This window comes from Scyliorhinus canicula, chromosome 1 (genome assembly GCF_902713615.1).
Source record: "Scyliorhinus canicula chromosome 1, sScyCan1.1, whole genome shotgun sequence".
Classification (NCBI taxonomy): Eukaryota; Metazoa; Chordata; class Chondrichthyes; order Carcharhiniformes; family Scyliorhinidae; genus Scyliorhinus; species Scyliorhinus canicula.
Genome location: NC_052146.1, coordinates 10,842,712 through 10,866,123, shown reverse-complemented (window position 1 = coordinate 10,866,123; position 23,412 = coordinate 10,842,712). Strand labels below are relative to the sequence as shown.

General features: G+C 45.8%; 1 protein-coding gene across 6 annotated transcripts in view; it reads left to right on the top strand.

Annotated features, from left to right (window-relative positions):
• Positions 1 to 23,412, top strand: part of tango2 (transport and golgi organization 2 homolog (Drosophila)) — a 273,616-nt gene that overhangs the window by 122,319 nt on the left and 127,885 nt on the right. For 5 of the 6 annotated variants that reach the window (XM_038809089.1, XM_038808651.1, XM_038808828.1 and 2 more), the window contains one exon: positions 22,820 to 22,934. In XM_038809089.1, the coding sequence (XP_038665017.1) occupies positions 22,885 to 22,934 (50 nt within the window). In that variant the 5' untranslated portion in view covers positions 22,820 to 22,884. Of the gene's footprint in view, positions 1 to 16,148; positions 16,168 to 22,819; positions 22,935 to 23,412 lie in introns of those variants that run through there. The other variant, XM_038808913.1, reaches the window with a different exon arrangement.

The following is a 23,412-nucleotide window of genomic DNA, read 5'->3' as shown; positions in this document are numbered from 1 at the left end:
TGCACCCTGGTATTCTTCTTTTCCGCTCAGCTCTCTTGGCTCCCACACCCTGCTCCTTCTGTTTCACACCATAACATAGTTGATATAACTGCAACACCAGTTAATACATTTTTACAAAAATCTACAGCAAGAAATATTGACAGCATGAGCTTGATTGTTGTTGGGGGAATCATTCAGGATTTATAGCTGAAAGGTTTTGAGAAAATATAAATAGAAAATGCCATTTTAGTTTTGCTCAGCAATCTAACATTGCACATTTTTCTTGCATCCAGCATAGATACTATACATCTGGTACTGATTACGAGGTAATAATGTTGCAATGGAGCTTTAATGTTGGACAGGACAAAGCTCTGCTACATTATGATGGCCCACTAAAAGCCCCTTGATTCGGTTGCTAGTTTTAAGTCATTTCCTGGGGAATTTATAATGTGCAACAGTGTGCTGTGTATTAGTGTTCCACATGAAATGTCCACCTGTCAAGACTTGCACATTGAAAAGGACACTCATTTTGGTTTAAAAGTACAAACTATTTTGAAAAGTCATTCTGGAAAGACGGGTCCATTTGTTTGAATGGACTAACAACCTGTTTCATTTTTGGCGATCGTAAATCTCATTCACAACATTCCCCTGGTGCTTGGCAGCCCTGTTGACACATGGCATGTTCCCAACCATCAGGCAGAGAGGCTTCGTAAAAGCTAAATGCCTCCCCATGAGCAAGGACAGAAGTTGTTTAGACTCGGGCTGTTCTTGGGCACCTGCCTGAAGCTCAGTTGTTCAGTATTCAAAGCCCAGAAAAGGGTGGCCGTGGAAAGTCAACACAAGGAGAAAGCAAAGGAATGTTTAAAAAAACAAATTTCTGATAAGTGGAAAATATTCAGTGTGTAGGTCCAATTGTTGCACTTTTTATGCATCAATATACACGTAGGATATGCAAAATAAATGTATACAAACCACATTTGTGCTATACACTATTGCTTCATTGTACTGGTCAGATCAACACACCTGGGTTCCACTTTGTCAGAAATCAGGCTGGGGCCCTGATAGAGTTGTTGGTTAGGCGGGGTGGGGGGCTACCCACTATATTCCCTGCAATTCTATCCCTGCTCCAAATTAAAATTGGGATGATTGTTGTATGCAGTCACCCATTCTGTGCCTCACATATCCTGCTAGTTACAACTCTTCTCATCTGTCACACTCAGCCTGTTACGGCTCTGTCTCATTGCACAGGGCTATGTTTGATTTGCCCTTTGTGAAATGTCAAAAGTGCTGTTCAACTAACCTCGTTGCAGAATGAGCACCAAGACATCCCTTTTTCACGCATTCACGCTGAGGGACTTGGCACAGTAAACAAAAACCATTGGAAACCTCAACACCTGCCAAGCATGAGAGCCCAACCATTGAATTGAATTGAATCTGATTTATTGTCACGTGTACTGGGGTACAGTGAAAAGTATTGTTCTGCATACAGTTCAGACAGTTCGTTCCATACATGAAAAAACATCGGACATGCATAAATATACAATGTAAATATATAGGTACAGGCTTCTGATGAGCATACAGAGTGTAGTGCTACTCAGTAGAGAAGATGTGTGAGGAGATCAGTTCAGTCCAGAAGAGGATCATTTAAGATTCCGGTAACAGCGGGGAAGAAGCTGTTTTTGAACCTGTTAGTGCATGTTCTCAGACTTTTGTACCTCCTGCCCGCCCGATGGAAGATGTTGGAAGAGTGAATAACCCAGGTGTGATGTGTCTTTAATTGTGCTGCCCGCTTTCCCAAGGCAGCAGGAGATGTAGAGAGATGAATGGATGGGAGGCGGGTTTGTGTGATGCACTGGGCTTTGTTCACGACTCTCTAATTTCTCATGGTCTTGGGCCGGGCAGTTGCCATACCAGGTTATGATGCAGTCAAATAGGATGCTTTATCTGGTGCATCTGCAAAAATTGGTAACAGTCAATGTGGACATGCCGAATGTCCTTAGTTTCCTGAGGAAGTATAGGCGCTGTTGTGCTTTCTTAGTCGTAGCATCGACATGGGTGGACCAGGACAGATTGTTGGTGATGTACACACCCAGGAATTTGAAGCTGTCAACCATCTCCACCTCGGCCCCGTTGATGCAGACAGGGGTGTGTATGATACTTTGCTTCCTGGTCAATGACCAGCTCTTTAGTTTTGCTGATGTTGAGGAAGAGATTGTTGTCGTTACACTACTCCACTAGGTTCTCTATATCCCTCCTATACTCATTCAGATTGCTTGATCGCTTACCTGGCAATTATCTACCAGTGAACCTGTCTTTCACTGTACCTTGGTACACGTGACAATAAACAAATCCAATCGTGAAGGGACATGAATGAAAAGCATAAAACTCCCAAATGGGGAATCCTGCTCTATGTCTATGATATTGCCTCTGAATGACTATTTGTAAATAATTCTGGATGGTAATTTAGCCTGTATAAATGTGGGAGCTGACTGTAATATTTTCCATTATTTGAAGTGGTTATCTATGTTTACTCCAGTAGGTAAAATATCACAATCAGCCCCGGTGGCGACATGTAGGTAGAGGTCTCACGTTGGGTGGCTCCTGCTAGAGCTTTCATTTTGTGGCCCCTTTTCACCCAGATTTTGGGGAGAATTTTACGTGATTGATTGCTGGAAAGGTTGCGACACCTGCAGATATGGGATGCACTCCCACTTTCCCTGGTGGGGAGGGTGTAGACGATCAAGATAAACATACTGCCGAGGTTCCTCTTCCTGTTCAGATCCATACCGATCTTCATCCCCAAGGCCTTTTTTCAAGGGATAGACAAAATGATCATGGCATTTGTATGGGACTGGGCCCAGCTCGTTAAGTTGAATTCTCACGAGTCTGGTGGGTAGGGTCAAGACGGACCTATTAAGATGAGACAGCCTTCCCCTATCGTTGGCAGGTAAGGTACAGAAGATTAAGATGGATATTTTGCTGCACTTTTTATTTCTATTTCAGTGCCTGCCAGTCTTTTTGCCAAAAATGTTTTTTATGGTGGTGGAACGGTTGATCTTTGTCGTCTGTGCAGGCAGGTACGGTAGCGAGGATTAGGAGAACCGTGCTTCAGAGAGGGTGGCAGTTAGGGGGCCTGGCCCTTCCAAATCTATTGTACTATTATTGGGCGGCGATCGCAGAGAAGGTGCGGGGCTGAAGCAGGAAGGTCGACGGCTTTGTGAGTGAGGAAGGAGGCTGGCTCTTGTAAGGGGTGAGGATTGCGGGTGCTGGTAATGGCGCGCTCCTGTTTGCCCCAGGGAAATATTCAGTGGTGATGGTCGCGTTGATGATATGGAGGCAGTTTCGGCAACACTTTAGGCTAGGGGCAGGATCGACGTGGATGCCGATCCAAGGGAATCATGGGTTTGAGCAAGCGAGGATTGATGCTAGGTTTCAGGGATAGGAAGAGTGAGGCATGAGGGAAATGAAGGACTTATTTCTAGATGGGCGGTTTGTGATTTGGAGGAGTTGGGAAGAAGTTTGGGATCCCGTGGGGGAAGGTTTTAGACGTGTGTAGGATTTCCCGAATTTTCTGGTGGAACTGTGCTCGTCACTGTTGGTGGAGGTGCTGTCAGTGATGGGGCTAGAGGCGGGGTTCATCTCAGCGATCTACGGGAGGATTTTGGCGGAGGATAGGGCATCTCTGGAGGGGATTCAGGCCAAGTGGGAGGAGGAGCTGGGAATGGTGCTGGAGGAGGGGTTGTGGTGTGAGGTGCTGTGGAGGGTGAATGCCTCAACCTTCTGTGCGAGGCTGATACAGTTAAAGGTGGTATGCAGGGTGCACCTGACAAAATCGAAGATGAATCGGTTGTTTGAGGGGGTGCAGGACCTCTGTGAATGGTGTAGGATCGCCCCGGTCAATCACATTCACATGTTCTGGTCCTGCCCGAAGTTGGGGAAATTTGGAGGTGGCTCTTCAGCACCATGTCGGCGATCCTGCACGTGGACTGAGAGCCCAGTCCCCGGGGTCCGCACCGCCGATTACTCACAGGCTGGTCCTGTTGGGGTGGAAGTCAGCTTCTCCATCCTGTGCCCTGGTATGGCTGGGGCATCTGTTGAAGTTCCTATATTTGGAGAAGGTAAAACTTGTTTTGAGGGGGTTGAGTGAGATGTTCCACAAGAGATGAAGTTTGTTTGTATTACATTTTAAAGAACTGGCTACCGTCAGTTTTTAAAGGGGAGGGTGGGCAAAGTGGGATTTTTGTTCTAGGTTATTGGGGAGTGGGCTGTACATTTAATCTAATTATAAAGCTAATGCGCTGACAGCTGAGGTCAATTCCTTTTCTATTGCAATGTACAAACTTAATCCGGGTGCTCCGGTTTCCTCCCACAGTCCAAAGATGTGCGGGTTAGGTGGATTGGCCATGCTAAATTGCCCGTAGTGTCCTAAAAAGCAAGGTTGGGGGGGGGGGGGGGGGGGGGGGGGATTGGGTTACGGGTAAAGGGTGGATGAGTGGGGTTGAGTAGGGTGATCATTGATCGGCACAACATTGAGGTCCGAAGGGCCTGTTCTGTGCGGTACTGTTCTATGTTCTATTAATCATTAATAAAATAGACATGGCCTGGCACGGAACAGTTTTGTTTCAAAGCTGTGGTTAATGAACTGAGGAAAAATGATCAGTTGTGTTAGGATAATAGATTTTCGCACTGTTTTGTGAACTCTGTGCCTTATTTATGTATTGGCTTATATCACTTCGACTTCCAACCTACCACCAAACTTGAAAAATGAAAGTGGATGGCATAAATTAGACTCAGTAAGGAGAATTTCAAAACAGTAAGTGGCTGTTACAAGTTTCGGGCCTTGTATTAAATATTCTGCAAGGCATCACTCACATAAGTGGTTTGCGCATCTTTTTTGTGCTGTGCCTTTGTTACCCAGTATTACATTATAAAAGAGCTTCAACTTGAGGACACCGTTTCAATAGATTAACATAGAACAGTGCAGCACTGTACAGGCCCTTCAGCCCACGATGTTGTGCTGACCATTTATCCTAATCTAAGATCAACCTAACCTACACCCCTTCAATTTACTGCTGTCCATGTGCCTGTCTAAGAGTCACTTAAATGTCCTTAATGACTCTGACTCCACCACCTCTGCTGGCAGTGCATTCCATGCAACCACCACTCTCTCTGTAAAGAACCTACCTCTGACATCTCCCCTATACCTTCCTCCAATCACCTTAAAATTGTGTCCCCTTGTGACAGCCATTTAGACTCTGGGGAAAAGTCTCTAGCTATCCACTCTATCCATGTCTCTCATCATCTTGTACACCTCCTATCAAATCACCTCTCTGCCTTCTTCGCTCCAGTGAGAAAAGCCCTAGCTCCCTCAACCTTTCTTCATAAGACATGCCCTCCAGTCCAGGCAGCATCCTAGTAAATCTCCTCTGTACCCTCTCCAAAGCATCCACATCCTTCCTATAATGAGGCGACCAGAACTGGACACAATATTCCAAGTGTGGTCTAATTAGAGTTTTATAAAGCTGCAGCAAAACCTCGCAGCTCTTAAACTCAATCTCTCTGTTAATGAAAACCAACACACCATACGCCTTCTTAACAACCCGATCAACCTGGGTGGCAACTTTGAGGGATCTATGTACATGGATCCCAAGATCCCTCTGTTCGTCCACAATTCCAAGAATCCTGCCTTTAACCCTGTGTTCAGCATTCAAATTCGACCTTCCAAAATGAATCACTTCACATTTATCAAGGTTGAACTCCATCTGCTACTTCTCAGCCCAGCTCTGCATCCTGTCAATGTCCTGCTGTAACCTGCAACAACCCTCAACACTATCTACAACTCCCCCAACCTTCGTGTCATCGGCAAACTTACTAACCCACCCTTCCACTTTCTCATCCAAGTCATTTATAAAAACCACAAAGAGCAGAGGTCCCAGAACAGATCCTTGCGGGACACCACTGGTCACCGACCTCCAGGCGAAATACTTTCCATCCACTACCACTCACTGTCTTCTTTCGGCCAGTCAATTCTGTATCCAGACAGCCAAATTTCCCTGTATTCCATGCCCCTTAACTTTCTGAATGAGCCTACCATGGGGAACCTTATTAAATGCATTACTGAAAATGAAATTAAATGAAAATCGCTTATTGTCACGAGTAGGCTTCAATGAAGTTACTGTGAAAATCCCCTAGTCGCCACATTCCGGCACCTGTCCAGGGAGGCTGGTACTGAAATCCATATACACCACATCCACTGCCTGACCTTCATCAATGTGTCTCATCACATCCTCAAAGAATTGAATGAGGCTTGTGAGGCATTACCTGTCCCTCAAGCCATGCTGACTATCTTTAGTCAAACTATGTTTTTCTAAATAATCATAAATTCAACCCTCAGACTCCTTTCCAATATTTCGCTCACCACAGACATAAGGCTGATGGGTCTGTAATTCCCAGGGATTTCCCTATTCCCTTTCTTGAATAGGGGAACAACAGTCGCCTCCCTCCAATCATCCGGTTCTACTCCAGTGGAGAGTGAGGACGCAAAGATCATCGCCAACGGCGCAGCAATCTCCTCCCTCGGCTCCCGCAGTAACCTTGGGTATATCCCGCCAGGCCCAGGGGACTTATCTATCCTGATGCTTTTCAAAATTTCCAGCACATCCTCCTTCTTAATACCAACCTGTTTGAGTCTATTAAACTGTTTCATACTGTTCTCATGAGCAACAAGGCTCCTCTCTCTAGTGAATACTGAAGCAAAATATTAATTTAGGGCCTCCCCAGCTCCTCAGACTCTAGGCACGTTCCCTCCATTATCCCTAATCGATCCTACTCTCACTCTGATCATACTCTTATTTCTCACATAAGTTTAGAACGCCTTGGGGTTTTCCCTATTCCTTCCCGCCAGGGCTTTTTAATGCCCCCTTCTAGCTCTCCTCAGTCCATTTTTGAGTTCCTTCTGGCTACCTTGTAACCCTCTACAGCCGAGTCAGATCCTTGCTTCCTCAACCTTACGTAAGCTTCCTTCTTCCTCGTGACTAGAAGCTCCACTTCTCTTGTCATCCAAGTCTATAGAAAACTCCCAATAAAGTGACTGCTCCTTTCTTGTTTCTGACTTCCACTCATACTGACTCAGTAGACAAACCCTCCTCAACTACCTCCTTTTCTGTAGATGTGGTGCACTCCCTAATTAACAGTACCACTCACCCTCCTCTTTTACCTCCCTGCCTATTCTTCTGAAAATGTCTAAACCCTGGAACATCGAACAACCATTCCTGCCCCTGTGAAATCCATGTCTCCGTAATGGCCACAACACTTTCCAAGTACTGATCCATGCTCTAAGTTCATCTCCCTTATTCCTGACACTCCTTGCATTGAAACAGACACACTTTAACCCATTCCACTGAGTGCAGCTTTGCCCTATCAACTGTCTATCCTTCCTCACAGACCTGCTGCATACTATTTCTGCCTGTTCAACAGCTACCCTATCCTCTGATCCATAGCTCTGTTTCCCATCCCCCTGCCAAACTAGTTTAAATCCTCACGAAGAGCTCTAGCAAACCTCCCATTCAGGATATTGGTACCCCTCCAGTTCAGGTGCAATCCATCCTTCATGTACAGGTCCCACCTTCCCCAGAAGATATCCCAATGATCCACATATCTGAAGCCTTCCCTCCTGCACCAGACCTGTAGTCATGTGGTGTTCAGCTGCACTCTCTCTCTGTTCCTTGCCTCACTTGCACGTGGCACCGGTAGCAATCCTGAGATCACTACTCTGCTTGTCCTGCTCTTTAGCTTCCAACCTAACTCCCTAAAATTACTTTTTAGATCCTCATCCCTTTTCTTAGCTATGTTGTTGGTGCCTATGTGCACCACGACTTCTGGTTGCTCACCCTCCCCCTTAAGAATCCTGTAGACTCAATCTAGAGCCTACGAGGCAGCGCCGGCCCTAGGGTTGCTGGCGCCCCGGGGTGGGGGGGGGGGGGGGGGGGGGGGCGGGGGGGGGGGGGGGGGGGGGGGGCGGGGGGGGGGGGGTGGGGGGGGGGGGCCGGGGGGGGGGGGGGGGGGGGGGGTCCGACGGGGGGGGGCGAGGGGGGGGGGCGAGGCGGGGAGGGGGGGCGAGGCGGGGAGGGGGGGGTGAGGCGGGGGGGGGGGGGCGAGGCGGTGGGGGGGCCGAGGCGGGGGGGGGGGGTGCCGGGGCAGGGGGAGGCGGTGCGGGGCCGACGGAGGGGGCGGGAGCGGGGGGGGGGGCGGAGGGGGCGCCCTGGGGGAGGGCGGCCACCTGCTGCATGCGCTGGTTGGCACCGGCCAACTGCGCATCTGCGGGACCCGAGTCTCTGGCGCCCCCTAGCACATGGAGCCCCGGGCGGACTGCCCGAGTTGCCGGTACCTTGGGCCGGCCCTGCTACTAGGAACAGGAAATTCTGGATTTGGTGATATGCAATGAGGCAGACTTTTTTTTTAAACAATTTTATTGAGGTAGTTTTTGGCTTTATAAACAGTTACAGACATCATCAGAAAGGAAGCAAAAAAGGCAAAAATGTGCAAACATCCACGTATTTTCAATACTTCCATCGTAACATATTGCACAAGCCCGCTCCCCTCCCACCGGCAATGAGGCAGGCTTGATTAGGCAATTTAAGGTGAAGGAACTCTTAAGGGACAGTGACCACAATATGATCGAATTCACCCTGCAATTTGAGAGGGAGAAGCTGGAATCAGATGTAACCGTTTTACAATTGAATAAAGGTAACTACAAAGACATGAGTGAGGAGCTGGCCAGAGTTGATTGGAAAGTGAGCCTAGCAGAGAAGACAGTTGAACAGCAATGGCAGGAATCTTTGGGGTGGGGTTTGGGAGATACAACAGAAATTCATTTGAGGAGGAGGAAAAATGCTAAGGGGAGGACAAGGCAACCATGGCTGATGAGAGAAGTCAAGGACAGCATAAAAGCAAAGGAAAAAGCATGCAATGTGGCAACGATTAGTGGGAAGCCAGAGGATTTGGAAGCCTTTAAAAGCAAGCAGAGACAACTAAAAAAGCAATAAGGGGGAGAAGATGAAATATGAATGTAAGTTATCGAGTAATATAATGGAAGATTGCAAGAGTTTTTTTCGATATATAAAAGGTAAGAGAGAGGCAACAATGGACCTTGAACCACTGGAAATTGAGGCTGGATAAGTAGTAATAGGGAACAAAGAAATGCAGAGGAACTGAATTGGTATTTTCCATCAATCTTCACAGTGGAAGACACCAGTGGAATACCAGAACTTCAAGAGAGTCGGAGGGCAGAGGTGATGTAGTGGCCATCACTAAGGAGAAGATGCTATGGAAACTGAAAGGTCTGAAGGTGGATAAATCACCCGGACCAGATGGACTACACCCCAGGGTTCTGAAGGAGATAGTTGAGGAGATTGTGGAGGCATTGGTGGTGATCTTTCAGGAATCATTCCCAGAGAGGCAGCATGGTGGCGCAGTGGTTAGCATTGCTGCCTCACGGCGCTGAGGTCCCAGGTTCGATCCCGGCTCTGGGTCACTGTCCGTGTGGAGTGTGCACATTCTCCCTGTGTTTGCGTAGGTTTCGCCTCCACAATCCAAAGATGTGCAGGGTAGGTGGATTGGGCATGCTAAATAGCTCCTTAATTGGAAAAAATGAATTGGGTACGCTAAATTGAAAAAAAAAGGAATCACTCCCAGAGGAATGGTAAATGACAAATGTAACACCCCTGTTTAAGAAAGAAGGGAGACAGAAGACTGAAAATAATTAGCCGGTTAGCCTGACTTCGGTTGTTGGTAAGATTTTAGAGTCTGTTATTAAGGATGAGATTGTGTAGTACTTAGAAGTGCATGGTAAAATAGAACTGAGTCAGCACGGATTTGTCAGGGTGAGGTGATGACTGACAAATTTCTGAGGACATTGGACAAAGGAGAACCAGTGGATGTGATCCATTTGGATTTCCAGAAGATGCAATACAGGAGGCTGCTAAATAAGATGAGAACCCATGGTGTTGGTGCAAGGTACTGGCATGGATAGAGGATTGACTGACTGGCAGAAGGCAGAGAGTGGGGATAAAGGGGTCTTTTCCACCGGATGGCAGCCCGTGACTAGTGGTGTTATGCAGGGGTTAGTGTTGGGACCACAGCTATTCACAATATACATTAATGATCTGGAAGAAGGAACTGAGGGCATTGTTGCTAAGTTTGCAGATGATACAAAGATCTGTAGAGGGACAGGCAGTGTTGAGGACGCAGGGAGGTTGCAGAAGGATTTGGACAGGCTAGGAGAGTGGGCAGTGAAATGGCAGATGGAATACAATATGGAAAAGTGAGAGTTTATGCACTTTGGTGGGAAGAATAGATGCACAGACTATTTTCTGAATGGGAAAAGGCTTTGGAAATTAGAAGCACAAAGTCCTAATTCAGGACTCTCTTAAGGTTAACGTGAAGGTTCAGTCAGCAGTTAGGAAGGCAAATGCAATGTTAGCATTCATGTCGAGAGAGCTGGAATACAAGACCAGGGATATGCTGTTGAGGCTGTATACGGCTCTGGTCAGACCCCATTTGGAGTATTGTGAGCAGTTTTGGCCCCCATATCTCAGGAAGGATGTGCTGGCCTTGGAGATAGTCCAGAGGAGGTTCACAAGAATGATCCCTGGAATGAAGGATTTGTCATATGAGGAGCCGTTGAGGACTCTGGGTCTGTACTCGACGGAGTTAGGAAGGATGAGGGGGATCTTATTGTAAGTTACAGAATACTGAGAAGCCTAGAGTGGTCAGGGCCAGGATATTTCCTCTAGTAGGAGAAACTAGTACCCAAGGGCATAGCCTCAAACTGCAGGGACAATCCTTTAATATAGAAATAAGGAGGAATTTCTTCAGCCAGAGGGTGGTGAATCTGTAGAACTGTTTGCTGCAGAAGGCTGTGGAGGCCAAATCACTGAGTGTCTTTAAGACAGATAGATAGGTTCTTGATTAATAAGGGGATCAGGGGTTATGGGAAGGAGGCAGCAGGATGGGGATGAGAAACATATCAGCCATGATAGAATGGCGGAGCAGACCCAATGGGCCAAATGGCGTCATTCTGCTCCTATGTCTTAGGTCTTACAATACCAAGATATAGGCTGTGTCCTTGCTCAGTCAAGTTTGATCTATCAGGTGAGGAAGCTAACTGTTGCAGCTCCAGATTAACCATCGAGTTTGTACGGTAATAACCATTAGGATTCTACAGTCATGAGTTCAAAATACAGTCTAACTGTTTTGTAGACTGTACAACATTGTTCATGTTTTGTTAGAGAGCATCAGCTGGTTTAGTTTCTCACTCAGAAAAAAAACATTCAAATTATCCAGTGGTTCAAATTTGGTAACTTTAATGAAACAATCTAGAAATATATGAAGTAAACACCTAAAATACCCATCAAAGCAACAATTGAAATGTACCTGATCAAAAAAGAGCACTTCGCATAATGTTCAAAGTACTTGCACTAAGTTAGTGCCAATTGTGGTTAATTTCTACCAATAATATATTTGCCATTAACTATTTAGCACAAAGAAAAGTTCGACGTGCTGGTGCTCGGGCGTGGAGACTCTGGCAAACTACTGCTGCCCAGACTGCATTACCTGACTGTGAAATACCGCCCATACTACCTTCCACAGGAGTCCACTTCTGCCATCGTTGGACCACAAAACGGTGCTCCTTCTCCCGGCATTTAAGCAGAATGTTAAGTGGGAGAATCCAGTTAAGAAGGATCATGCAATGCTGGTCCAAGGCAACAGAAGAGTTCCTCGGAACTGCTTGAAGTCAGTGGACTGGTCCATATTCAAGAACTCAGCGGCCAACCTTAACGAGTATGCCTGCACCGTCACAGACTTCATCAATAAGTGTGTAGAAGGAGGCGGCACTGTGATGCAGTGGCTAGCACGTCTGCCTCACAGCGCTGTGGACCCGGGTACGATCCGTGCCGCAGGTCACTGCCCGTGTGCAGTTTGCACATTATACCTGTGTCTGCGTGGGTCTCACCCCCACAGCCCAAAGATTGTGCAGGGTAGGTGGATTGGCCACGCTAAATTGCACCTTAATTGGAAAAAAAATAATTGGGTACACTAAAAACAAATTTTTTAAGTGTGAAAGATCGCATACCAAAAAAGGTAGTACATACGTTCCCCAACTGGAAACGGTTTAACGGGAAGCTTCACTCCCCACTGAAGGCCAGGTCTGATGCGTTCAAAACAGGCGACCCTGACCTATACCAGAAATCCAGGTCCAACCTCCGCAAAGCCATCGGGGACGCCAAGAGACAGTATCAGATTAAACTAGAGTCACAGACTAATGGCACGGATTCTCTTCAGTTGTGGCAAGGCTTAAACAAGATAATGGGCAAGAGAGCACCCCTCCCGATGAACTAAATGCATTATATGCTCGTTTTGAACAGGAAACCAACTGCCCAAAAGCCTTGGACACACCCGTACCTCCTGTCCCAGCCTCTGAAGTCAGATCGGCCTTCCAAAACCTGAACCCTTGGAAAGCAAAAGGTCTTGACGGAGTCCCAGGTCGTGCACTCAGATCCTGTGTGGACCAACTGACAGATGTGTTCTCGGACACCTTCAACCACTCCCTACTCCGTTCTAAGGCAATGTGCTTCAAAGACTACCGTCTGGTGGCCTTGACATCTATCATTGTGAAGTGCTTCGAGAAGTTGATCATGACACACATCAATTCCATGCTCCTAGAACGCATTGATTCATTGCAATTCGCATACTGCCACAACAGGTCCACAGCAGATGCTATCTCCCTGGCCCTACACTCATCCCTGGAGCATCTCGACAACAAGGACTCCTATGTAAGACTCCTATTCATTGACTACAGCTCCGCCTTCAACACCATAATCCCAGTCAAGCTCAAATCAAAACTCCAAAACATAGGACTTGGCTCCTCCCTCTGCAACTGGATCCTCAACTTCCTGAAACATTGACCACAATCCGTGAGGATAAACAACAACATCTCCTCCACGTTAGACCTCAATACCGGGGCCCCAAAAGGCTGCATACTCAGTCGCCTACTATACTCCCTATGCACATATGATGACCGTGTGGCAAAATTCACCTCCAACTCCATTTACAAGTTTGCTGATGACACGATTGAAGGGGTCAGATCTCAAACAATGATGAGTCAGAGTACTGGAGGGCGACAGAGAACCTAGTGGAGTGGTGCAACGACAACAATCTTTCCCTCAATGTCAGCAAAACTAAGGAGCTGGTCATTGACTTCAGGAAGCAAATTATTGTACACACCCCTGTCTGCATCAATGGTGCCGAGGTGGAGATGAAATGAAATGAAATGAAAATTGCTTATTGTCACGAGTAGGCTTCAATGAAGTTACTGTGAAAAGCCCCTAGTCGCCACATTCCTAGGCGCCTGTCCAGGGAGGCTGGTACGGGAATCGAACCGTGCTGCTGGCCTGCTTGGTCTGCTTTAAAAGCCAGTGATTTAGCTCAGTGAGCTAAACCAGCCCACTGAGCTAAACCAGATGGTTAACAGCTTCAAATTTCTAGGTATGCACATCACCAACAATCTGTCCTAGTCCACCCACGCCGATGGTATGACCAAGAAAGCACAACACTATACTAGCTTCGGATACTAAGGACATTTTGTCATGTCCACATTGCCTCCTACCAATTTATACAGATGCACCATAGAAATCATCCTTTTTATTTATAAGTTTAGAGTACCTAATTCATTTTTTCCAATTAAGGGACAATTTAGCGTGGCCAATCCACCTACCCTGCACATGGGCAGCACGGTAGCACAAGTGGATAGCACTGTGGCTTCACAGCGCTAGGGTCCCAGGTTCGATTCCCGACTTGGGTCACTGTCTGTGAGGAGTCTGCACGTTCTCACTGTGTCTGCGTGGGTTTCCTCCGGGTGACGTGCAGGTTAGGTGGATTGGCCATGATAAATTGCCGTTAGTGACCAAAAAGGTTAGGAGGGGTTATTAGGTTACGGGGATGGGGTGAACGTAGGGGCTTGGGTGGGTCGGTGAGGACTCGATGGGCCGACTGGCCTCCTTCTGCACTGTATGTTGTATGTAATCTACGTAATCTTTGGGTTGTGGGGGCGAAACCCACGCAAACACGGGGAGACTGTGCAAACTGTACACGGACAGTGACACAGAGCCGGGGTAGAACCTGGGACCTGGGTGCGTGAGGCAGCAGTGCTGCCTACCCATAGAAATCACCCTATCTGGCTGCATCACATCTGGAATGGCAACTGCTCAGCCCAAGACCGTAAGAAACTACAGAGAGTCTTGAACACAGCCCAGCCCATCAGGAAAACCCGCCTCCCATTCATTGACTCTGTCTACACCTCCCGCTGCCTTGGGAAAGCGGGCAGCATAATCAAAGACCCGTTCCACCTGGGTTATTCTCTCTTCCAACTTCTTCCATCGGGCAGAAGATACAAACGTCTGAGAACATGCACTAATATATTCAAAAACAGCTTCTCATCCACTCTTACCAAACTCCAGAATTACCCTCTTATGGACCGATCTGATCTCTCCACGCATCTTCTTTACTGAGTAGTACTACATTCCGTATGCTTCACCAAATGTCTATATCTGTGTATTTACATTGTGTATTAATCATATGTTGTATTTCTTTCATGAACTGAACGATCTGTCTGGACTGTACGCAGAGCAATACTTTTCACTGTACCTATGTGCACGTGATAATAAATCTCAAAATCTAGATAGTGTAATTATCAGCCAGTCCTCAAATACAGTCAATTGGACAGCATGGGCACAGCGAGGGCTTGATCTTCTGCATCTGCTCATCGGATTCACTCCTCTGTACCTCTTCCTCACTCCTCGACACCAGCAGTTTCAATGTCAGTGAACAATCCAGACAAGGATATCCTTATCACTCCTGACAGCGGATTCACAAGCTATGTCTGTCGTCAGTAGCAACAGACAACTCGTGCGGCTCCAAAGGTTGCTGCTGTAGTAGGCCAGCAGTGCCCGAGTCGGATCACGTATAAAATGAAACTGCCTGCTCTGCTGATGTAGTGAACTTTGTGCCAAAGGCAATTGCTTCTAGTTCATCCTGTATGGAGTGGATCATGCAAAGTGTTTGCAGGTCACCCAATTAAAGTGGGATGCCAGCATCATGGACACCATACGCTTTTGGCAGCAAACATTCCTCCTTGTATATTTTGTGAAATAAGTTGTACCAGCACAATGCTTAAATCATGAATATTGTTTAGCTTGTCTAAAAGAAAAAGGAGACTTTTGTACAGTCTAGAAGGCAGGGAATAATCAAAACCCTCGAGGAGCATAAAGAAAGTAGCACGGTACGGAATCGGGTAATTAGGAGAGCTAGGAAGGGTCATGAATAGTCCTTGGCAAGTAGGATTAAGGTGAATCCCAAAGCTTTTTATTCATATGTAAAAAGCAAGAGGGTGGCCAGGGAAAGGATTGGACCACTTAAGGACAGTGGAGGGAATCGATGTGATGAGCCAGAGGAAATGGGAGAGGTACATGAATACTTTGCATCAGTGTTCACTAAAGAGAGAGACTTTGTGGAAGATGATTCTTGGGTAGAGTGTGTGGACAATCTGGATCATGTTAACATCGAGAAGGAGGAGGTATTGGGTCTTTTAAAGGGTAGCACAGCAGCACACAGTGGAGGTCAGCATGGTAGCACATTGGATAGCACTGTGGTTTCACAGCGCCAGGGTCCCAGGTTTGATTCCCTGCTGGGTCACTGTCTGAGCGGAGTCTGCACATTCTCCTCATGTGTGCGTGGGTTTCCTCTGGGTGCTCCGGTTTCCCCCCACAGTCCAAAGAAGTGCAGGTTAGGCAGATTGGTCATGCGAAATTGCCCGCAGTGTCCAAAAAGCTAAGGAGGGGTTATTAGGGTGGAAGTGAGGGCTTAAGTGGGTCGGTGCAGACTCGGTGGACTGAATAGCCTCCTTCTGCACTGTATGTTCTATGTCTATGTTAAAAGATATTAAGGTCTCCTGGGCCAGATGGGATTTATCCCAGAATATTGAGGGAAGCAAGGGAGGAAATTTCTGGGGCCTTGACTGACATCTTTGTATCCTCATTGGCTACAGGTGAGATCCCAGAGGACTGGAGAATAGCTAATGTGGTACCGCTGTTTAAGAAAGGTAGCAGGGATAATCCTGGAAACTATAAACCGGTGAGTCTCACGTCGGTAGTAGGTAAATTATTGGAGAGAATTTTCAGGGACAGGATTATTTATTTATTTTATTATTTTTTTTATAAATTTAGATTACCCAATTATTTTATTTTTTTATATTAAGGGGCAATTTAGCGTGGCCAATCCACCTACTCTGCACATTTTTGGGTTGTGGGGGCGAAACCCACGCAGACACGGGGAGAATGTGCAAACTCCACACGGACAGTGACCCAGAGCCGGGATCGAACCTGGGACCTCAGCGCCGTGAGGCGGTTATGCTAACCACTAGGCCACCGTGCTGCCCTCGGGGACAGGATTTATATCCATTTGAAAACAAATGGACTCCTAAGCGACAGACAGCATGGTTTTGTGAAAGGGAGGTCGTGCATCACTAACTTGATCGTGTTTTCTGAGGTGACAAAGATGATTGATGAGGTGGATGTTGTTACGTGGACTTCAGTAAAGTCTTTCAGAAGGTGCCTCAAGGCAGACTGGTACAAAAGGTGAAGTCACACGGGATCAGAGGTGAGATAGTAAGATGGATACAGAACTGGCTCAGTCACAGAAGGCAAAGGGTAGCAGTGGAAGGGTGTTTTTCTGAATGGAAGGTTGTGACTAGTGATGTTGCACAGGGGTCTGTGCTCGGGCCTCTGTTGTTTGTGATGTACATAAACGATTTGGAGGAAAATGTAGCTGGCTGTCCAATTGACTGTATTTGAGGACTGGCTGATAATTACACTATCAAGATAGTGTAATGGAGGAAAATGGAGGGAAATGATTAGTAAGTTCCCAAATGACACCAAGGTTGGTGGAGTGGCAGATAGTGTTGAGGATTGTCAGAAGGTACAGAAGGACATAGATAGGTTGGAGACTTGGGCAGAGACATGGCAAATGGAGTTTAATCCGGACAAATGTGAGCTAATGCATTTTGGCGGTCTAACATAGAGGGAAAATATACCGTAAATAGTAAAACTCTTAGGAATATAGAAAGTCAGAGAGATCTGGGCGTGCAGGCCCGCAGATCTTTGAAGGTGGCAACACAAGTAGACAAGGTAGTCAAGAAAGCATATGGAATGCTTGCCTTCATTGGACGGGGCATCGTGTATCAAAAACTGGCAAGTCATGCTACATTGAACCTTGGTGAGGCCGCACTTGGAATATTGCACTCAATTCTGGTCAGCACACTACCAGAAGGATGTGGAGGCTTTGGGGAGAGTGCAGAAGAGGTTTACCAGGATGTTGCCTTGTCTGGAGAGTGCTAGCTATGTGGAGAGGCTGAATAGACTTGGACTGTTTTCATTAGAAAGACAGAGGTTGAGGGGTGACCTGATAGAGGTCTAAAGATTATGAGGGGCATGGATAGAGCGAATGATAGAATGGCATTCTTTCCCAGGGTGGAGGGTTCAGTAACCAGGGAGCAAAGGTTTAAGATCCGTGGGGCAAAGTTTAAAGGAGATGTGCGAGGCAGGTTTTTTACGCAGAGGGTGGTGAGTGCCTGGAACGGGTTGCCAGGGAAGGTTGTGGAAGCAGATACATTAACGACGTTCAAAAGGTATCTTGACACGTACATAAGAACTAGGAGCAGGAGTAGGCCATCTGGCCCCTCGAGCCTGCTCCGCCATTCAATTAGATCATGGCTGATCTTTTGTGAACTCAGCTCCACTTTCCGGCCCGAACACCATAACCCCTAACCCCTTTATTCTTCAAAAAACTATCTATCTTTACCTTAAAAACATGTAATGAAGGAGCCTCAACTGCTTCACTGGGCAAGGAATTCCATAGATTCACAACCCTTTGGGTGAAGAAGTTCCTCCTAAACTCAGTCCTAAATCTACTTCCCCTTATTTCGAGGCTATGTCCCCTAGTTCTGCTGTCACCCGCCAGTGGAAACAACCTGCCCGAATCTATCCTATCTATTCCCTTCATAATTTTAAATGTTTCTATAAGATCCCCCCTCATCCTTCTAAATTCCAACGAGTACAGTCCCAGTCTACTCAACCTCTCCTCATAATCCAACCCCTTCAGCTCTGGTATTAACCTCGTGAATCTCCTCTGCACACCCTCCAGTGCCAGTACGTCCTTTCTCAAGTAAGGAGACATTTGCCTTCTTAATCACCTGTTGCACTTGTAAACCAACCTTCTGTGACTCATGCACTAGCACACCCAAGTCTCTCTGAACAGCGGCATGCTTTAATATTTTATCGTTTAAATAATAATCCCGTTTGCTGTTATTCCTACCAAAATGGATAACCTCACATTTGTCAACATTGTATTCCATCTGCCAGACCCTAGCCCATTCACTTAACCTCTGCAGACTTCCAGTATCCTCTGCACTTTTCGCTTTACCACTCATCTTAGTGTCATCTGCAAACTTGGACACATTGCCCTCGGTCCCCAACTCCAAATCATCTATGTAAATTGTGAACAATTGTGGGCCCAACACGGATCCCTGAGGGACACCACTAGCTACTGATTGCCAACCAGAGAAACGCCCATTTATCCCAACTCTTTGCTTTCTATTAATTAACCAATCCTCTATCCATGCTACTACTTTACCCTTAATGCCATGCATCTTTATCTTATGCAGCAACCTTTTGTGTGGCACCTTGTCAAAGGCTTTCTGGAAATCCAGATATACCACATCCATCGGCTCCCCATTATCTACTGCACTGGTAATGTCCTCAAAAAATTCCACTAAATTAGTTAGGCATGACCTGCCCTTTACGAACCCATGCTGCGTCTGCCCAATGGGACAATTTCTATCCAGATGCCTCGCAATTTCTTCCTTGATGATAGATTCTAGCATCTTCCCTACTACCGAAGTTAAGCTCACTGGCCTATAATTTCCTGCTTTCTGCCTACCTCCTTTTTTAAACAGTGGCGTCACGTTTGCTAATTTCCAATCCACCGGGACCACCCCAGAGTCTAGTGAATTACGATAAATTATCACTAGTGCATCTGCAATTTCCCTAGCCATCTCTTTTAGCACTCTGGGATGCATTCCATCAGGGCCAGGAGACTTGTCTACCTTTAGCCCCATTAGCTTGCCCATCACTCCCTCCTTAGTTATAACAATCCTCTCAAGGTCCTCACCTGTCATAGCCTCATTTCTATCAGTCGCTGGCATGTTATTTGTGTCTTCCACTGTGAAGACCGACCCAAAAAACCTGTTTAGTTCCTCAGCCATTTCCTCATTTCCCATTATTAAAACTCCCTTCTCATCCTCTAAAGGACCAATATTTACCTTAGCCACTCTTTTTTGTCTTATATATTTGTAAAAACTTTTACTGTCTGTTTTTATATTCTGAGCAAGTTTACTCTCATACTCTATCTTACTCTTCTTTATAGCTTTTTAGTAGCTTTCTGTTGCCCCCTAAAGATTTCCCAGTCCTCTAATCTCCCAGCAATCTTTGCCACTTTATATGCTTTTTCCTTCAATTTGATACTCTCCCTTATTTCCTTAGATATCCACGGTCGATTTTCCCTCTTTCTTCCGTCCTTCCTTTTTGTTGGTATAAACCTTTGCTGAGCACTGTGAAAAATCGCTTGGAAGGTTCTCCACTGTTCCTCAACTGTTCCACCATAAAGTCTTAGCTCCCAGTCTACCTTAGCTAGTTCTTCTCTCATCCCATTGTAATCTCCTTTGTTTAAACACAAAACACTAGTATTTGATTTTACTTTCTCACCCTCCATCTGTATTTTAAATTCCACCATATTGTGATCGCTCCTTCCGAGAGGATCCCTAACTATGGGATCATGAATCAATCCTGTCTCATTACACAGGACAAGATCTAGGACCGCTTGTTCCCTCGTAGGTTCCATTACATACTGTTCTAGGAAACTATCGCAGATACAAAACTCCTCCTCAAGGTTGCCTTGACCGACCTGGTTAAACCAATCGACATGTAGATTAAAATCCCCCATGATAACTGCTGTACCATTTCTACATGCATCAGTTATTTCTTTGTTTATTGCCTGCCCCACCATATCGTTACTATTTGGTGGCCGATAGACTACTCCTATCAGTGACTTTTTCGCCTTACTATTCCTGATTTCCACCCAAATGGATTCAACCTTATCCTCCATAGCACCGATGTCATCCCTTACTATTGCCCGGATGTCATCCTTAAATAACAGAGCAACACCACCTCCCTTACCATCCACTCTGTCCTTCCGAATAGTTTGATACCCTCGGATATTTAACTCCCAGTCGTGACCATCCTTTAACCATGTTTCAGTAATAGCCACTAAATCATAGTCATTTACGATGATTTGTGCCATCAACTCATTTACTTTATTCCGAATACTACGAGCATTCAGGTAAAGTACACTTATGTTGGTTTTTTTACCTCTGTTTTGAATCTTAACATCTCCAGTTTTATTCCTTTTGTTATTACTGGGCCTATTCACTGAGCTCCCCTCAGTCACTGTACCTTGTACTGTCGCCCTTTTAGATTTTTGACTATGTTTTCTCTGCCTTGCACTTTTCCCCTTACTTCCTTTTGCTTCTGTCCCTGTTTTACTACCTTCCAACTTCCTGCATCGGTTCCCATCCCCCTGCCACATTAGTTTAAACCCTCCCCAACAGCTCTAGAAAACACCTCCCCTAGGACATCGGTTCCAGTCCTGCCCAGGTGCAGACCGTCCGGTTTGTACTGGTCCCACCTCCCCCAGAACCGGTCCCAATGCCCCAGGAATTTGAATCCCTCCCTCTTGCACCATCTCTCGAGCCACACATTCATCCTATCTATCCTGACATTCCTACTCTGACTAGCTCGTGGCACTGGTAGCAATCCTGAGATTGGATAGGATGGGTACAGATACGGCACAAGGAAATGCTGAGGGTTTTGGAGGGTCGGAGGGCCAGTTCCTGTGCTGTACTGTTCTTTGTTAATTTCATTCAGATGCAGCCGATCACTTGAACCACACATTTCTTAATTCCTCGGGCTGCTTTTCAGCTTTGCAATGCCATGCTTCAAGTCAAAGCTCCTCAACCGTTCCTCAAAGAGAGCACACCAGTCATACGCTTCCCTTTGTTACTTCCAGAAAAACACTGGGAGCTTTTGGCTTCCCCTCCCTCCACTATCGTGGAGCGCAAACAGTGAGGCCGATTTGCAGCTTGATGGATTTTGGCATCTGAACATTGTTTTCGTTGACAAAAGCCAAGGTTCCACTTGAGCATAGCTTGTAAAAGGAAGGCCGATTTCATCAGATCACTGGGTTTGGAACAAGTTGTCAATCTTTTTTTTGTGAGATTACTGCCCGTGCCCTGATGTGTGGACCTGCTTCTGATTGTGGATTAACCACTTCAAAATGTTACCATACAAAGTCGAAATGAGGCTGGTTCCAAATGTTTCAGTAAATTGTCTCTTCCGTCAAAACAGGTTTGTGCACCCATGCCTTGGAACCAGCTATAGATCAGACTCTGCTGGCCGAAAGGCTCCACCTGGTTTCAGATCTACCATTCAGTGTCTTCTTCAAGAGATACTGAAGCCAAGACTGTTGGACATCTGTTTGATAGATTAGATTAACAGCCATTCACAGGTTTTCAATTATATCTGCTTGCCTGCCTCTACTTGTCCAAATTGAACTACAACAGGCTCTGAGCAGTGTCATGTGAGAGTACCTTTAAGAAATGGGTGTTTATAAAGGGTGTGTATATAAATATCTGTAGTGAGAGTACCTTTAAGAAATGGGTATTTACTACTGCAGTGATGTCAGAGAGTGGGTGGAACTGGGCTGTCTGTCAGCTTTTTACTTGCATTATTCAGCAGGCTGCAGGGTGTGTTTTAGTTTAGTTTTCAGTGTTGGAGCTGAAGCCAGACGAGCAGGTGCACTGTTGATCTCTCTGCCACGAAAAGACTATCTCTTGATCATTTGGTGAATTCAAAATTATAAATGCTCTCAGTAGTGAATGTAAACCATGTGCTTCTGTTGAAAGGTGTTTTAAGTCTTATGGATGTTAAAAGGAAAGCTTAAAGGATTACTTAGTGTTGTTTACTTTGGGGGTTGTATTTGAATTAATGGTTGCTAAGATGTTCACTATGCTTTAAAAAGGTTAACTTGAGTTCATAGAATAAACATTGTTTTGCTTTTAAAAAAATACTTTTCCATTTCTGCTCTACCACACCAGTAGAGTGGGCCGTATGCTCCCCCATACCACAATCTATTAACAGTTGTGGGTCAGGTGAACTCCATGATACACTTTGGGGTTCTCTAAACCCTGGCCCATAACAGCAGCAAGATGCAAAGTTGTGCTTCCTTGGAACATTGCACTTGAGGTGTACCTGTTACATCCAAACTCTAATGAAGATTCCTGTATATTGCAGAAATTGCCAGTAGAAACCAATATAAAATGAATAGATGATGCCCTTCATTTTTGACACATTTATTTTCAGTGAATGGAAGCAAAAATCAATGAGCTGTCATAGTTTTAAAATTTGCTCGTATCATGATGTGATTTTCTTTGCATTCTCTGGTTAGCCTGCATTCGGACATAAACTGTACTGTAATAATTATGTTCAAGTTTAAATTTTGCAGTCTTAACAGTGCACACAAGTGTGGTCAATAGAGACCATGAGGTTCTGCTCTGATTGAAAGTTTTCTGGATCACGAGGATTGAATACCATTAATCTGAATCCTTTTTCCCCAGGCATCGTACCAATGACCCCAGCTTTATTCCTGGCTCTGAAGAAGTGAAGTTAACCCGAGGTCTCCATGTGTATCATCTTCTTCCTGTTTGACCCGCATTCAGTTTCTGCTTACAGGTATTCTAAGTCAAATACCCTATGTTGCAAACTCACAAGCTTCTGAAGCGCATGCAGCTCCAATTCCCGGCAGTTCAGCCCTTGAGGACCAGAAAAATTCAGTCAGATTAACACTTTTTATTTGATGGATTGTCTTGTTTAAAATTGGAGGGTTTGATTTCAAATGCCGTACCCTCCTTTGTGGATAAAATTCTAGCAGCGGTTGTTCTGATTTCAGTAACTCGAGATCCATAAAAAATTATTTAAATTTTAACAGAGACCAATGCTGCTTGGTCTGGCCCTTGTGCAATTCACAAAGGACAAAACGTACACGGTCTTCAGGTATTGCCCACAGAACGGAGTTCTCCTTGAGACTGTATCACTGATAACTTAAAGCAAGGAACATTTCAATATCTTTTTTTGGATCTGGGCAAAAAAGTAAATCCCTGTGGAATTTTAGGGCTCCCAGTTTAAAGTTGGGCTTGAAGTCTGAGACAGC